The following is a 17,411-nucleotide window of genomic DNA, read 5'->3' on the forward strand; positions in this document are numbered from 1 at the left end:
ATCAAAGAATTGAGATGCTCAAGACAGCTTGTTAAAAATATATTTATATTTTAGGAATCAGAGAATCAGAGTCAGCAATTTTCAACCGGAGGGCTGACCATCTCAAAGACAAACAAGGACACACCGCCTCTTTCTGGATAAAGCTTTTTCACAACAAAATACTCAATGCACACTCAAAGAAGTGTTTAGTTACTTACAAGACAGTAGGAAAAAGGATTCAAAATACTGTTAGTAGAGACTGTACAATATTCTGATCAGACTTGTGGGGGAATGTAGAATCAACAGCAACGTTCGGTTAAAGGTTTTTTTTTAACAGATTTTTAAGAGAAGCGCTTTTGAAAAAAATATATCAATGTTCAGTGTTCATTAAATATACGCACGATAGATGAATAAGCTTACAGATTTACAGATACTGCTGGATTACAATTCCAATAATGCTTGACCACTGGCTCTACTGGCCAGGAAGAGCAGAATCTGAAGCCTGGCAATCTATGGAGGAACTTAAATTGTCTACCCTAGTCGTTTCCCAATCTTGGCAACTTTTAAGATGTGCCAATTTCAACTCTCAGAATTCTCCCATGCTAGCTGGGGAGTTCTGGGAGCTGAAGTCCCTATATCCCAAGGCTGAGAGACATTTGGATTACCCTAAACAGGGTTCCTTCTGAGTGTTTCCTTCAGTGCTGAATCTAAATAAATACAGCCAATTCACATATTTCATAGCAGCAAATTTGCGTCTGCACCTCAAAAAGTGCTTGGGTAGCTGCAAGGAAGACAAGGTTTCTGCTGAGTCAATTTAGTTTTGGTACGAAGAACATCGACCCTTCACACTGATTGAATGTACAAAGTATTGTAGGGGAAAGTATTATCTTCTGCCAAGGCCAATGTTCCAATGTTCCCTGATTTTAGAATTGACAATACCCCAGCACACAAAGGAGGGGGAGGGGAACCACCCAGGATTGCAGTTTTCAGTAAGGTTCCCAACTCTAGGGGGCGGTGCTCATCTCCATTTCAAAGCCTAAGAGCCAGTGCTATCCAAAGACGTCTCCATGGTCATGTGGCCGATATGACTCAATGCCAAAGGCGCACGGAACGCTGTTACCTTCCCACCAAAGGTGGTCCCTATTTTTCTACTTGCCTTTTCTTCGTGCTTTCGAACTGCTAGGTTGGCAGAAGCTGGGACAAGTTACGGGAGCTCACTCCGTTATGCGGTGCTAGGGATTCGAACCATCAAACTGCCAACCTTTCTGATCCACAAGCTCAGTGTCGTAGCCACTGATCCACCACGTCCCAGGTCAATGAGTGGGTAGGCATCGGTAAATTAAGTTTTATGCTCCTTTTTTTATTTTGCGAACATGTTTGTTACATTCCTAGTTGTAAACTTTTGGCAGCCGATGCAGGGATGGAACTAAAAAAAGAAAACTGTGAGATAGCTCTAAGCAAAATAACTATTTTCATATTTCCGTCTCGTAAACAGCTAGTGCAAAACAATTACATCTATTTTTTTATTTTTTTAAAGAGAGAGGACTCCAGTTTTTGGCCCCTTATTTGAAAAAAAAAAAAAAAAACACAAAGCATGGCACAGTCACTTGCATAAATAAAAATTCCCAGCCGGCTGAACCTATTGTGAAAAAGAAGGACAAGGAGAAGCAGCTATGAACGTAGACGTAATCAACTTCATTTTTTAAACGAGAAATGGGCTTTTGTTTAGAGCTTGTCCAGCAACTATTCAAGCCAGAAAGGACTGGGGTTTAGAAGCTCCTCTTCGAGAAGCCTATCTAAAGAGCTCTTGTTGTGGCCCACCAGCAGTCAGCAGAGCTGGCAGCAGATTCAGACAGTGAGGAGGTTGGGGAGGAACATGGGCCAGTCCTGGAGTCTGGGGAAGGCTGATAAGGGCTCTGTGTCGGAGGCAGAGAGGGGGCCAGGGCCGCCTGACAGTTATCAGCTGCCTTCAGAGTCAGACATCAGTGAGGCAGACCAACAGCTGGAGCCTGTTCCCAGTGTGCACATGCACAGAGTTGCCAGACGAAGGGAAGCTGAAGAACAGGGGCCGACTTGGGAGTAAGGCCACAGGTGGACGATGAATGGCCCCTCCCAGAGGAAATAAAAGAGGAGCAAAAGGGGAATGGATTTTGCAGGAGACAATTCGCTTAATTGGTTCGTGACTCTCCGAGACTCCTTGCCAAGTTTTGCAGATATCAGTCTGGCAGTTCTCCAAGCCAGAGAAGGTCTGTGACTGTAAATCCTCCCTTGAAAGACTTTGCAGGATGTGAATGAGCAGAATTAACAGCAAATTAATAAAAGGGTTTTTTGTTGGGACAAGGAATTTGCTTCATGCTCTCAGGAAGCCGAGGTCAGAACAGCTCTGTTTTGGTTAGGCCTGGATTCAACAGCAGTGCCAATAATTTATAAGTTGTCCATGGAACATCTCCACCAGAGTCTGTTAAATACAGGGGGAGTAGCCCCACTGATTATATTCCATTTGATATGAACATTTTATCAACTCTCAAACTCTCTTTGTCCTGACTCTGCTCATTTGGGGCATGGCTCCTAGCCTCAAAATTTGAATTTGTCTGCCATAAGCAACGGTTTACGCATCTCAGGGGTTGAGGCTTCCAAATGGCAATAAACCATGGCTTGCTGAATAAGCCACAATTGGCTGGCTTAACAGAGCAGGCTAAGGCGAACCAACCCTTGCATGTCTCAGTACAATGTGCAAACCAGACCAATGTGAAGCGGCTTCCAGAGGTACCATGTTTCACCGAAAATAAGACAGGGTCTTATTTTCTTTTGACCCCGAAATAAGCATCTGGCCTTATTTTCGGGGAGGTCTTATCATTTTTGAGGTGCAGGAGGCGACGAGCATGGTCACCTCATGGTTGCTGCTGTGTTGCGCGTCGCTGGGCCTGCCCCTCTTTTTGCGGCAGCCATTAGCGTGACCGGAGGGACGGTGACTAGGGTTGCAGGAGCAGCCATTAGCTAAGGGTGTGTAGGGTGCATGGGGCATGTTCCCCCCTCCCTTTCCCCTTCCCTCCGGCCTTGCCTCCTCACCTCACCTCACCTCATGTTGTTTGCACGGAACCAGAGGAAATGGTGGGGAACGGCTGCGCATGCGTTTAAATATATTTGGGGAGGTCTTGTTTTAGCGCATGCACTCAAAAGCCCGATTAGCCTTATTATCCAGCGAGGTCTTATTTTCAGGGAAACCTGGTAGTAGGATGACACGGTCCTAATTGCACTGCCTTAGATAACAGGAAGAAAACTGTTGCTCCTCTTACGCATCTTCCTCCTTTTACTTTTTCTTGCAGGAAGAGTCCTATGATGAATTCAGCGAGGTCTCCAAGGACCTCGTCTTCAGGAAATCAACCCAGAGCACAAATGCGCTAAGTGCCATTATTTCCATCCTGTCCCGATTCGCAATTGTTTCTTCCTTAGCCGCTTATTTAATTATTGGGTACCGATTTTATGTTCGCCCTTTCTTTTCTTTTTTTTAAATGACATCTGAAGGATAGGAAAATATTAGTCATACACTAATTTTCCAGGTTGTAAAAATACGGCCGTCACCCGAGTTTTAAAAGCCATCAGAAAAATCCATCGAGTGAAAAAGAGGATCTTGGCAAGGAAGCTTATTAAGAGCACAAGTAAAAACGTTACAGTACAGTTATCTATGGCAGGGATTGTGCTTACAACAGAATTCATACCGCACCCTAAGCCAAGGGTCAGCAACCCATGGCTCTGGAGCCGCATGTGGCTCTTTCATCCCTCTGCTGTGGCTCCCTGTTGCCGGTTGGCATCACAATATTGAAAGGAGCTCCTGGTTGGGGGAGAAACAAGGCATGCCAGGAGGAGAGACTATGGCAAGGGGCGGGTTTTCGGTGCAGCTCCACAATTGATAGGGCTTTTGGTTAGCACAGGTAGAGGAAAAAGGACGCCATGCTAGGAGGAGACTCTATGGTGGGGAAACCAGACTTCTGTTCGGCTGCAGAATTGAATGGGGGGCTTCCAGTAAGGACCTTTGTGGCTCTTTGAGTGTTTAAGGTTTCTGACCTCTACCCTAAGCCATGGTCTATTCTGTTGACAAATATGCATTCGTCTTTATATGCATTTAGCTATCAGCCAGTTTAGAAGCAACATTCAACCAAAACCAAAGGAAACATGGGAATGCATATATACCCGCCCTACAATTGCAAAATCGTTTCCCCAAAGTTAATATTGTTGCTAACATGAGTGGCACTGCATTCTGCAGGGGTGGGGTGGGGAAGACTGATGCTCTCCACTGTGTTTATACGAAATCTGAGCACGTATGAGTCCAGTTGGTATTTCCCCCCCCCATTCAAATGAAATTTCGCATGAACCGAACCTGTGGTAGATTTATACAGAGTCTCTCCAAGGTATGATGGGTCTAGTCTTCACAAATCAATGGACAGTCAACCTGGGAGATGAGGGGGGAATCTTGTTCCCTATGACTTGCTGAAGATTTTAATGGGGTTTCCACGCTGTGGTAAGGCACACTTTGCAAAACCGTCGTTTGTTCAATCAGCCGCCAGAGGTAAGCAACACACCACATGCTAAGCCGACCCCAAGTGAGCGGATGATGTACGAACTAGGACCATTTCAGATCTGCAATCTGATGCTGTAGTTTCAGTTTGATCCCTGGCAGGGCAGACTTAAAACATCCACCCATCGTCAGCAAATTCTACATATTGGGAGCCTCACCAAAACATCACTGGCTCTCCTGGTGGTAAGCGGTTTTGTCTTTAACTGCAGGATGCACAAACTGTCACCCCTTGCAAGGACCCACCCGTGGCTTGGGACAAATAAATAAGAGCTGGAACGGAAAGCTTTCTGTAACAGAGCCGTTCAAGAAAAAGAAGTGACAGGGGGAAGAAGGGAGCATCACGAGAGAGAGAGGGAGAGAGAGAGAAGGAGGGGGAGAGAGAGAGAGAGAGAGAGAGGAAAGGATATCAAAGAAGAGCCCACCCACTGTTCGCTTCAGCCCCGCCTCCCATGTGCCCCACTACATGAACCCTGAGTTAAAACAAAAAGGATTAGAAAGTACTGCAGCCTTGTTCCATACCCACCATTTCTGCAATCTTTGCAAATGAGAAATGGGAAGGAGAAAGAGAGGGAGGAAAGGAAGGTGAGAGAGAGGGAGAGAGATGGAGGGAGGGAGAAGGGGCGAGGGAGAGAAGGGAGAGAGGAAGAGATGGATGGAGAGTGAGAGCGAGATGAAGGAAGCGAGGGAGCGAGGGAGAGGGAGGGAGGGAGAGAGAGAGAGGGAGAGAAAGAGAGAGAAGCAGAAGAACAGGAACCAGGACTGTGCAAAACTTTTCTAACCCAAAATATTCCAGCCTGCACGGGAAATCCAACCTCCCTGCTCCAACTCGATGTCCTCCTAGCTAGCTCAAAAGGGCCCCGCCTGAACCACAAAGCTCCTGCCCTGAATTTGCAAGAGCTTTCCACCAAGTTGGAAAACCTTCAAGAGCTCTTTCTCAAACTCTTCCGCATTTGAAATGCTTCAGTAGGCACCCCTGGTAGGAAGTCCCTACGGCTTCCAGTTACCACTTGTCTTCCCCAAAACAGATCTTTCCCTGAGGTCCTCTCACCAGATCCCTCTCTAGCACACACCCCGCCCGGCAGGATCTGCCCACATTCTGAGATTACGAAAGGGGCAGTGTGAAAATAAGCAACACTTAATAAGACTCAGGCTGCTGCCCTACCCATCTGTCTTTTAAACACTGATCTAGTAGCCGGGTAGAAATGGTGCCGCATGGCTACCCTTTAGTCTAAGTCACGATTCAGAATTCAATTCCTTCTTAAGGGACGCTTCTCCTGTAAACAGTCACGAGGTCCTTCACGACTCCTTTGCGCAAACTGTTAGGCTCCCTTCTCAGTTCCCCCAAATCTTTGACCTCTTGCAAGACCTGGGAGGCTTGCCGGAGTTGCTCGGTGGCTTCGTTGAGCAGCTCCTTTGCATCGACCGAGGGTCCTTTGCCCTCCTGGGCTTGCTCCAGCTCTTCACACTGGACCTTCTGCAGGAGCTTTTCAGTTCGTTCCTTTTCATCCGCAATTTTCTTCTCCATCCGCACCACGTGGAGGATAGACGACTTCTGGAAATCTGGCCGAGGAGCCCTTTTGGGCGATTCTGAAAGCAAGGTCCCTAGAGAGGAGCTGCGAGCCTTGGTTGCCGGAGAACCTCCCACAGGCTCTGTGACATCAACCTGGTCTTCGGAAGGCCGTCTCAATTCCTCTTTCTTTGTGGCCGGCTCTGAGGAACGGTCGTCCTGCTCCTTCCCATTCTGGAAAGCGGGTTGAGTTGTTCCGTTGTCATCAATGCCATTGATGTCAAGGTTTGAGTCTCCGTCAGGCTGCTCATACCCTTTGGAAATGTCTACCTGTGCTTCGTTCTCCTTGGAGATCAAGCTGTTTCTAAAGACCTTGGGAGGAGGAGTCGGTGGCTTGGCTGCTTCCTTGTTGAATCCAGAGGTGGTCTCTGTTTCAACGTCATGAAGCTCAGAGCTTGGATGATCCCATCCCACCTTCATTTTGTCGGATAAAATCTTTGGAGGAGGTGCTGGAGGTTCAGGGTCCACCAAATCTTCGACTTCTTCAGAGTCTTCACGTTTCTCCTCTTCTGCGTCGCTTCCTTCTACAGAGTTCACATTTTCACCGGGTGCTGCTACTTCCTTGAGAGGCTTAGCTGGAGGCATTGGTAGCTTCTTGACCTGTGGATCTTCTGGGGTAAGATTGGCACTGAGGTTCTCCGTTGGAGGCATGGGCACTTTTACAGGAGGCATTGGAGGTTTGTGAGTCTCCTTTGGAGGAGAAGTTTCAGGAGTTTCACTGGTCACGAGGATGCTGTTTGGAGGTCCACCGTCCGATACATCTAAGTCAAGTCTCAGGATCCCATCTGACATTGAACTAGCCACCTAAGTAGGAAAGCAAATGAGGGAGATCTCAGAATCAGTGCTCAAGTCCAAACCTTTGAAGAATTTAAGCTGCTGACCACAAAGTAACAACAAACAACTTCAAACAGTGTCAAACGCCCTACATGTCCTGCAATTTCAGAATTGTTATCATGCATTTTTTAAAGAATTACATTTTTGTCAAGAGATTCTCTTATATTCATGGTGGCTCAAACAAGAAGCCCCATGGAAGACTCATACATGGAATCAAAGGAGCAGAAATCTAACTTTATCCTTTCCTTAGGCTACCTTATCTGTAAGTCATGGGTGAAAGAAATCCAGATGGCTATCAGATCTGCATTGACTTCTTGCTCTTTGCTGCCTGCTGGTGGTCATCTGGAGTTTTGCAGTCCAAATACAATCACATGTTCCTGGAAACAGTTGCCAGAATATTGGCTTCATTCCTTACCTTAGGATTGACTTCTTGGGCCTAGCTCTTCTCTTCTCTTGAGCTCTATGTGGACAGAATTCCTTGGGCTTAAAACTAGATTGTTCTAGGCCTAGACTGAATCTGGGCATTGTCTGTCTGTCTGTCTCTCTCTCTCTCTCTCTCTTTCCTTTTTCTCATTCTCTCTCTCTCTCTCTCTCTCTCTCTCTCTCTCTCTCTATGTATGTATGCATGCATGCATGCATGCATGTCTACCTTCTATTCATCCAACCATCCATTTCTCTCTCCTCTCTTTTTCACTACATCTATCTATTTATCTATATGCATCCATCCATTTATCCATCCATCCACCCATCCATCCATGTTTCTCTCTCTTTTTTTCTCCATCCATCCATCCATTTCTCTCTCCTCTTTTTCTCTACATCTATCTATCTATCCATCCATCTATCCATCCATCCATGTTTTTCTCCTCTCCTCATATTAGGGACATTAATCTTATTTGGTCTATAACTATTAGAGTTCTAAATGATGGTGACCCAAAAGTGGGACTTTTCTGTAGCTATGCCCACCTGATGGAACTCTCCCACGAGGCTAAGAAGTTCATTCAGTTCCTCTCTTAGTGCGGAACCAGTTTGTAGCGATCTTGTCTCGGCCCTCTGCTTGTTCTGGGTTTAATATTTAATTTTCTCTTCCCAGCCTACTGTTGGTTCTGCATTTTAATATTTAATCATGGCTTTCTTTAGGATGTTTTAATAATCGGGGCTTTTAAGGCAAGAAGCTTATGTTACAAACACAGCTAAGAAATACCAAATGTGAGGAAAGACCAAATTATTTACATTTAGGATGCAACCGCAATTGAAATAATGAATGGACATGTCCACATGCAGGTGGGATTATTTCAAATAATCATACCAGTCATAAAGTTCCATATTAGCTGGAGGTGGGTAGTGTGACCCTTCCCTCCCGTGATGAAAAACAGCAAAACATAAAGAGGACCAAAAGCAGATAGCAATGTTGCTGAACAAATGACAAAAGGAGTATTTGGATTAAATAATATAAAGCCACGTTGATTAGTTGGGGGCGACCCCAATTGTTACCTCTTTCAAATGGTTTCTGGTAGGTGGACGACGGCCCTTGGCTATCTTGGCTCTGCCTCGAGTTACGTGATCCAGAGACAGGCTCTCATCGACTTTTACCTTTAAGTGCGAGAGAAAATAGAAAAAGGCTGTGATCAGAATACAGGATAACAGTTGGAAGGGACCTAGGAGGTCTTCTAGTCCAGGGATCCCCAACGTTTTGGACCTCAGGGACCACTAAATTCATAATTTTAAATCCCGCGGACCACTAGTATGATCTGCCTAATGACCGGCTGGGTGGGCGTGGCAAGGTGGTCGTGTGACTGGGTGGGCGTGGCCAACTCAATGTCGCTCACGTAGAGGGGCGCCTCGCCAGCCTCTACTCACCACTCTTCGCCTGCCTGCCTGGGCTTCTTAGGGCCCCAACAGGAAGCAGGTCGTTGGAGCTAAGCAGCCACCAGGAGAAAGAGTTGGCAAAACAGCTCAGTTCAAATTGGATCTGACCGAGAAGGAGGCTCAGCAGAAGCACCTCACTGAGGACTAGGAGCATAGGCTTTCCAAGCAGAGGGAAGACCTGCGGGAGTGCAAAGGCAGGTAGTGGGGACTGGAGGCTCAGCAGGCTGAGATGGTCAGCCAGTTCCAGGCCACAATGCAATCCCACTGGAACAAGGCCCTCCGGCTTTTCGCCATCAGCAGTACTTCCCTCCAGCCATCGGCCGAAGCCCCATATCAGGAGGCTGAGGCAGACCCCAAGTCGGAATTTCTGCCCCCCTCCGACCAGCACAAAAAGACCCCGAAGGGGAACACTCTCTGCAGCAACACAAGCATTCATTGCATTTATCCATCCCAGGGGCCGTAGTTTAAGGACCCCTGATTTAGTGCAATAAAAAAAATGCAAATAATTTTTCTATGGGCCACCAAAATTTTCTCGCAGACCACCAGTTGGTGACTGCTATTCTAGTCCAATTCCCTGACCAAGCAGGAAACCCTATACCATTTCAGACAAATGGTTGTCTAATCTCTTCCTAAAATCCTCCAGTGATGGAGCGAACACCCACAACTTCTGGAGGCAAGTTGTTGCAGTGATTAATTGTTCTCGCTGTCAGGAAATTTCTCCTTAATTGTAATCTGGATCTCTCTTTGATAGTCTTCCATTCATTACTTCTTGTCCTGCCTTCAGGTGCTTTGGAGAACAGGTTGACCGCTCTTCTCTGTGACAGCCCCTCAATTATTGGAAGATGGCTATCGTGTCAGTCCTTATTTCACCCTTGCTTTAATTGCAAAACAAGCATTTTACAGTTCAGCCTTCCAAACCCCCAAAAATATACAAGAGGTTGAATCATTCCTTTAATCTATACGACAAATCCTAGCATGTTTTTGGCTTCATATAATCATGTTAAAACTTACCCTCCATGGTTTACTACATAAAGCCCAATAATTATGGTTTATTAACCAAAACGGGCCAGATACAATTTATTTTATTTTGCCAATTCATAAACCTTGGTTTACAAGCCACTCTGGTTGTATTTTCACTAAGATAAAAGTTCCCCTCGCACATATGTGCTAGTTGTTCCTGACTCTAGGCGGCGGTGCTCATCGTTTCAAAGCCGAAGAGCCAGCGCTGTCTGAAGACGTTCTCTGTAGTCATGTGGCCGGCATGACTAAATGTCGAAGGTGCACAGAGCCCCGTTACCTTCCTACCAAAGGTGGTCCCTCTTTTTCACTTGCATTTTTTAAGTGCTTTCGAACTACTAGGTTGACAAGTAACAGGAACTCATTCCATGGCTCGGCGCTAGTTCGAACTCCCGAACTGCTGACCTTTCTGATCGACAAGGTCAGCGTCTTAGCCACTGAGCCACCCCATCCCCCTAGTATTTTCACTAAGGCAAGACTAAATCAAACAGACAATTCTGAGAATTTTTGTAATCTTGGAACTCAAGTCTGCTGAGTTTTGTGATTAACGAACTGATCCAGAAAGTACATACTACAATAGGAAATGTATCGTAAAAGAAGGATTATTGTCCCAAAGTTATAAGACTTGGCTCAATCTCTGAACCATTAACCAACCAAACAAGCTGGATTCATACAACATGTCCATCCCTTGAAATACCTAACTAAGCTTTGGCACATTGTGTGCACGTGACCGCCTGGATTTTCATTGGGCTGCAGTGGTGGGATTCAAATAATTTACCAACCACTTCTCTGCCCTAATGACCAACTGGGTAGGCGGGGCTTGGTGGTCATGTGATCATGTGGGTGTGGCCAAGTCAATGTCACTCAGGTTGATGGGCACTTCGCCTTAGTTGTTACAATGGTAATAAGGGTTAACTGGAGAGGCAGTTTCTGTAAGCAGGGCAATAAAGATTAGGCTAGAAACAACACCAGAATGTTTCCTTCCTGCCTTCCTTACAGGATTTGCTCTGTAAAGTGGGAAAAAACAAAAGGAGATTTCTTCCAACAACCGGTTCTCCGGATTGCTTAGAAAGTTACCAACCGGTTCTCCCGAATAGGTGCGAACCGGCTGAATCCCACCACTGCTGGGCTGGGTAAGTGTGTGTTGCAAATACTGTCAACAACATCAATGATACCAAATGGAAAGGCTGAATATAAGCATCTGATTCCATGTCTGTGGAGATTCTCAGTCATCCAGGTCATGGTTGCCCCAAAGGTGCTTTTTTCAAGAGGCAACTGGACTTTCTAGTTTTTTTTCTTTGAAGACGTTTCGTTTCTCATCCAAGAAGCTTCTTCAGCTCTCTTCAAAGAAAAAACAGAAAGTCCAGTTGCCACTTGAAAGAAGCATTTTTGGGACATCTGGATTTTAGTTCCATGTTGCACCATGATTCTCGCTCGTTGGAGTCGCAAAGCAATGTGCTTTGTTCCTTTCTTATACAAGATGGCAGCAAACACATTGGACATGAAGCAACTCCAATGTCAATGAAGAGCTGGGCCCAATAAGCCAAATTCATGGAGTCCTCTTAAGGCTGCCAAGATCACCCAATGACGCAACTCTTCCAAGGTCTCCTTCCTGCTTAAGACGAGAGCACGGATGGCTCAAATTCTGCCTTCCGCTTCTCTCCAGATTTGCAAGGCAAATGCAATTAGTTTTCTGTTCTTGTCTGCCTTCCCCCGCCCCCCACAACCCTCATGTACAAATTGTGCACACTGCCTGCAGAACTCAATGTGAAAGACAGCAACCTCTCCATAATGTGACACTCGATGACAATCCAGTTCTTCTGGAAGGAGGCAGAACAAGCAACCTTAGAGTAGAATAGAATAGAATAGAACAGAATAGAATTAGAGTAAAGTAGAGTAGAATAGAGTAGAGTAGAATAACAGAGTTGAAAGGGACCTTGGAGGTCTTCTAGTCCAATCCCCTGCTTAGGCAGGAAACCCAATACCATTTCAGACAAATGGTTATCCAACATCTTCTTAAAAACTTCCAGTGTTGGGGCATTCACAACTTCTGAAGGCAACTTGTTCCACTGATTGATTGTTCTAACTGTCAGGAAATTTCTCAGTTCTAAATTGCTTCTCTCCTTGATTAGTTTCCACCCATTGCTTCTTGTCCTGTCCTCAGCTGCTTTGGAGAATAGCTTGACTCCCTCTTCTTTGGGGTAGCCCCTGAGATATTGGAACACTGCTACCATGTCACCCCTAGTCCTCCTTTTCATTAAAGTAGACATACCCAGTTCCTGCAACCGTTCTTCCTATGTTTTAGCCTCCAGTCCCCTAATTGTCTTTGTTGCTCTTCTCTGCACTCTTTCTAGAGCCTCACCATCTTTTTTACATCATGGTGACCAAAACTGAATGCAGGATCCCAAGTGTGGCCTTACCAAGGCCTTATAAAGTGGTATTAACCCTTCACGTGATCTTGATTCTATCCCTCTGTTGATGCAACCTAGAACTGTGTTGCCTTTCTTGGCACCTGCTGCACACAGCTGGCTCCTATTTAAATGGTTGTCCAGATCTCCAAGATCCTTCTCACAGTTACTACTATTGAGCAAGGTACCACCTATACTGTACCTGTGCATTTTGTTTTCCTTGCCTAAATGTAGAACCTTACTTTTTTTCACCCTAAAACTTTCTTGCAGAGCTTATCCAAATGGGAGAATGAGCAAGATACCCAATTCAGGTCAGTCTGATGTCACGTCCCCCCTCAGCAGGCAAAGGAAGACTCCTCGCCCCCCAAGAATACTTTGCTCAAACATCCTTGGCCCAAAGGTGCTTTGGCAACTGGACTTCCTTGTTTTTTTTTTCTTTGAAGACATTTCGGTTCTCATCCAATAAGTTTCTTCAGCTCTGACAGGATAGTGGGGTGTTGTGGCCCAGCAGGAGCCGTTGGAGCTGCTGACAGACTCCAATAGCAAGGGGCCCTATGAGTCGGCTCTGGAAGATGTGGAGGACCTGGACAGGGTTCAGACTCCGAGCAGGGACCAGAGAGGCTTGTTGGCCACCAGGAGGCGCCTGAGGCATGGAGCTGCGGTGAAAGCCAAAGGGAATTTGTCCCTGACGTCAGGCCCTGGAGCACTGGTGAAGACGTCAGGCCCTGGAGCAGTGGGGAGGAGCTAAGGGAGTTGGTCCCGGACGTCAGGCAGAGACGGGCAGATAAGCGTCGGCAGCAATTACGGAGACATAGAAGATAATCGGGCCCAGGTGGTTGTGATTAGGCTCCTCCCAAGAGAGTATATAAGAAGAGACTTTGGGAGGAGAACTTTTGCAGGACACAACGGTTATACTAAAGCTGGAGAAGCTCTTGTGTGTATTTCTTATCTATGGAAGTCTGGGTTGCTGCCAAAGTCTTGTCTGTGAGTTAATTACTGTGAATAAATTGGCTAACAGCCACATTGTGTCAGCGTGACTCACCGTATGGAGGGGGGGGGGTCAGAACAGTGGGGAATGGAAGGATTTATAGTCCTTGCAGATAGCTGGTCATTTGCATCCTTTTAGAGGGTGGTTGAAGCACTTGGAGGTTTATCTGTGTCCTCACGGTCTCTTGAGTGGTGCAAATGGTTCTTGTAGTCTGCACTTTTCCCTCTGGAAATCCCATTCCTACTCCCACAGCATTCATAGCAAGAAAAGGATCTTCACAGCCTAGACAGGGTTGATCTAGAAAATCCAGGAGTCTGCAAGACACACGTGTCTCCAGGTGACCTACCGGATCTCTGTCACTTCCTCTGTCCTTGACAATGTTCTTCCCTTTTCCTATTCTAATTCTGAGCCATGGTGGGGCAGTGGTTAGAGTGCAGTACTGCAGGCTACTTCTGCTGACTGCAATTTGGCTGTTCGAATCTCCCCAGGCTCAAGGTTGACTCAGCCTTCCGTCCTTCTGAAGTTGGTAAAATGAGGAACCAGATTGTTGGGGGCAATAGGGCTGACTCTGTAAACCGCTTAGAGAGGGCTGTAAAAGCACTGTGAAGCGGTATATAAGTTTAAATGCTATTGCTAATGCTCTTCGGATGCCTTGGATTTCAGCCTGCCCCTGAACTTCAAGGGCTGAAGTCCAGAACATCCGAGGAGCACCAAGACGGAGGAGACTGCTCCAGAAACCCTTCTGCTTTCATATCCAGTCCTCTGTAACCTGTTTTGGGTTCTGCAGCTCATGCACAATACAGTCTTCAACAAGTCAATGCAGGAAGATAGTTCCCTTGAAGCCAGGAAGTCTGAAAAGCCACAGAATCACAGTTATGTTTCAGCACCCCTACACGCCTTGCCCGTGGCTCTCTTCTAAAGCCACCAAAGTTTCTCTTTTTCAGCTCTCATTTCTTTCCCCTGATCTTTTTCAGTCTCTGTCTCCTTCCACCCACAGGTGAATAAACTATGACCTGGCAGCTTCAATCTCCAGTCTCCTCAGTATCTATACTGTATATGCAAATCCTCTGGTCACCCAACCGTTAAGAGAATCGGCGCTGTGGATTTCCAAACATTTAAATGAAAAAAGCAACCTGATGGGTTTCTGGAAATATACCAGGTTTTGAAGCAATGTAGTGGAGGGTCCTTGGTGCTCTCTGAACTTGGTTGTTTCCTTACAGACATTTCATTACCCAGCTAGATAACATCATCAGTGCTGGAGCACCCACCATCACATCTTTCAACAGCTTTCTTGATTCTCATGGGTCAATATACTTTCCCCAGCCTGGGCTTATATGACGAATGGGGAATGGAAGAAGACAGTATAACAACTTGCAGCAAACTAGTGGTTAGAGTGCAGTATTGCAAGCTATTTCAACTAACTGCCAGCTGCAGTTAGGCAGTTCAAATCCCATCAGGCTCAAGGTTGACTCAGCCTTCCATCCTTCCGAGGTGCGTAAGATGAAGACCCAGATTGTTGGGGGCAAGAGGCTGACTCTGTAAACCACTTAGAGAGGGCTGTAAAAGCACTATGAAGCGGTTTAGAAGTCTAAGTGCTATTGCTATTAATCTGAGAGGTTTCATTGCTCATCCAAGCAACTTCATCGTTCAGAGTAAAAACAGGTTGCAACTCTTTTTGGGGAGAAATCCTTGAAGCTGGTGTGGCAAGAGTTGATACATTCCAACCACTCTCTGATTCTCTGCCTATTTAATTATTTTACTCTGACTAATGGAGTTGCTTGGATGAGCAATGAAACGCCTCAGATTAACACAGTTTGGCTCAGTTGTCATGATTCAACCTTCAGACACCTTTGGCTTGGGTGATTTTGCGTCTTCATTGACATACAAACTTACAGCAATGTTAGGAACAACCTGAAGCTAAGATTTAAGCAATTAACAGAGTTGGAGGGGACCTTGTAGGCATCTAGTCCAACCCCCCCCCCACACCCAAGGAGGAGACCCTACACCATTTCTGACAAATGGCAGTCCTGTCTCTTCTTGAAAGTCTGCAGCGATGAAGCTCCCACAACTTCTGAAGGCAACTTCCATTCCATGGATTGATTGCTCTCACTGTTAGAAAATTTCTCCTTATTTCCAGGTTGAATCTCTCCTTGGTCAGTTTCCATCCATTATTTCTTGTCTGGCCTTCGGGTGTTTTGGAAAATAGGTTGACCCCCTCCTCTCTGTAGCAGCCCCTCAAATATTGGAAGACTGCTGTCATGTCTCCCCTGGTCATTCTCTTCACTAGACTAGCCATGTCCAGTTCCTGCAAGCATTCTTCATTATGTTTGAGCCTCCAGTCCCTTAATTATCTTTGTTGCTCTTCTCTGCACTTTTTCTAGAGTCTCAACAACTTTTTTATAGTGTGGTGACCAAAACTGGATGCAGTATTCTAGGTGTAGTCTTACTAAGGCTTTATAGAATGCTATTAGTACCTCATGTGACCTTGAATGTACTCCTGTTAATGCAATTTAGGATTACATTGGCTGCAACTGCAACTGACCTCATCAAAGATCTTATTCTTTCCTCGGCCGATGCCATCATTGAGCGCTTTCATCCATAATTCCTTTTCTTCTGGGGACGATGCCTGGAATTTGATATCTTGCACCTGAGCAGGAAAAAAACAGGAAGAGAGCTTGCCTGAAAGCAATTCACATTTCACTACAAAAAAAGAATATTAATTCCTTGCAATACCAGCTGGTGCTATCCAGTTTCCACCAGGAAAAGATTTTCTTATCAGAGCTAGAGAATGGTCCAGAAATGGCCCATATGCAAGATAATGGACATGGTTTGATTTACCTACCTTCCTATCTGTGAAACTGTGAAAATATCTACAGACCCCTCACATCCTGGATATAATTTTTTTCAACTTCTACCCTCAAAACGACGTTATAGGGCACTGCAACCAATACAACTAGACACAAGGACAGTTTTTCCCATCACTTTGTTAAACAACTAATTCCCACAACACTGTCAAATTAGCTACTAAGACTGTATTACTATTATTCTTCTCTTCCTTCCTAGTACCTTTCTCTTCCCACTTACGACTATAGCCATGTTGCTTGTATCTTTACAATTTATATTGTTTTATTTGTTTCCTAGTATAATTTGATTACTTATTAGCAATCGAAGACTATCACTAAGTGTTGTATCTTATGATTCTTGATGAATGTATTCTATTTTATTTTTCTTTATGTACAGAGAGCATATGCACCAAAGACAAAATTCCTTGTGTGTCCAATCACACTTGACCGCCAAGGTCCCATCCAACTCTGTTATTCTATTCTATTCTATTCTACCAGGAGTGGAAGGGTTATGTTATGTTATGTTATGTTATGTTATGTTAATGCTATGTTATGTTATGTTATGTTATGTTATGTTATGTTATGTTATGTTATGTTATGTTATGTTATGTTATGTTATGTTATGTAGAAGTATGTTGATGAAATCCTTGAAAGAAAAGAATGGAGTCTGTGGACATTTATAATGTAAACACATTGTTACCCAGCTTTTCTGCTAAAAGGAAAGTCAAAGGCAATTAACAGCTTTTAAAAATCAATGTTTGGATTCCATGAATGAAGAAGAGGGTGGGGGTTTTTTCCTCTTCACCTCTAGAGCTGATGTTTCGAGGGGAAAAAATGTTCTTTGTGACTGTAAGGATGGCACAGGACGTGGGACCAGGTGTTTCAGGAGAAGCAAACTCCATCGGATTCAGCCCAGTAACCCAAAGGCACAATCACATCCACAGAAGATTAAGGACAGTCATGAATCTAATGTAAAAACACCTGATCTTGCAAAAATCACTCAGGGAAGAAATGTTCCAGGACAGCAACTGTGCTGGCGCCAATGCATCATTACTGATAATGTTGTCATCGTCAACATTTTCGTCATCATCACAAGGGAATCAACCAAGATTTTTCAAGGGAAAATAGCTTCGTTTGAACTAAACATTTTTGCAGGAATAGGAGGGAAAGAGAAAGAGAGAGAGAAAGGGAGAGGGGGGGAGTGAGGGAGGGAAATCATGCTTCATGAAATAGGGCAGTGATGGTTAACCTTTTTGGCACCAAGTACCAAAACTGAAGTGCACGTATTGGCGCACCGGAACCCGGAAGAGAGCAGCTGGCTGGTGCACATGTG

At 45.3% G+C, this 17,411-nt stretch overlaps 1 protein-coding gene across 1 annotated transcript in view; it reads right to left on the minus strand.

The window, feature by feature from the left end:
• Positions 1-26: 26 nt before the first annotated feature.
• Positions 27-17,411, minus strand: part of PLEKHO2 (pleckstrin homology domain containing O2) — a 39,229-nt gene continuing 21,844 nt past the window's right edge. The window contains exons 4-6 of the mRNA XM_087704315.1: positions 15,778-15,882; positions 8,448-8,546; positions 27-6,926 (exon numbers count right to left, since the gene is read on the minus strand). Coding sequence (XP_087560441.1) covers positions 5,814-6,926; positions 8,448-8,546; positions 15,778-15,882 — 1,317 coding nt within the window. The 3' untranslated portion in view covers positions 27-5,813. The remainder of the gene's footprint in view (positions 6,927-8,447; positions 8,547-15,777; positions 15,883-17,411) is intronic.

Source organism: Thamnophis sirtalis, unplaced genomic scaffold, assembly GCF_051295495.1.
Source record: "Thamnophis sirtalis isolate CommonGarterSnake01/CBP01778 unplaced genomic scaffold, rThaSir2_p1.2 scaffold_2, whole genome shotgun sequence".
Classification (NCBI taxonomy): Eukaryota; Metazoa; Chordata; class Lepidosauria; order Squamata; family Natricidae; genus Thamnophis; species Thamnophis sirtalis.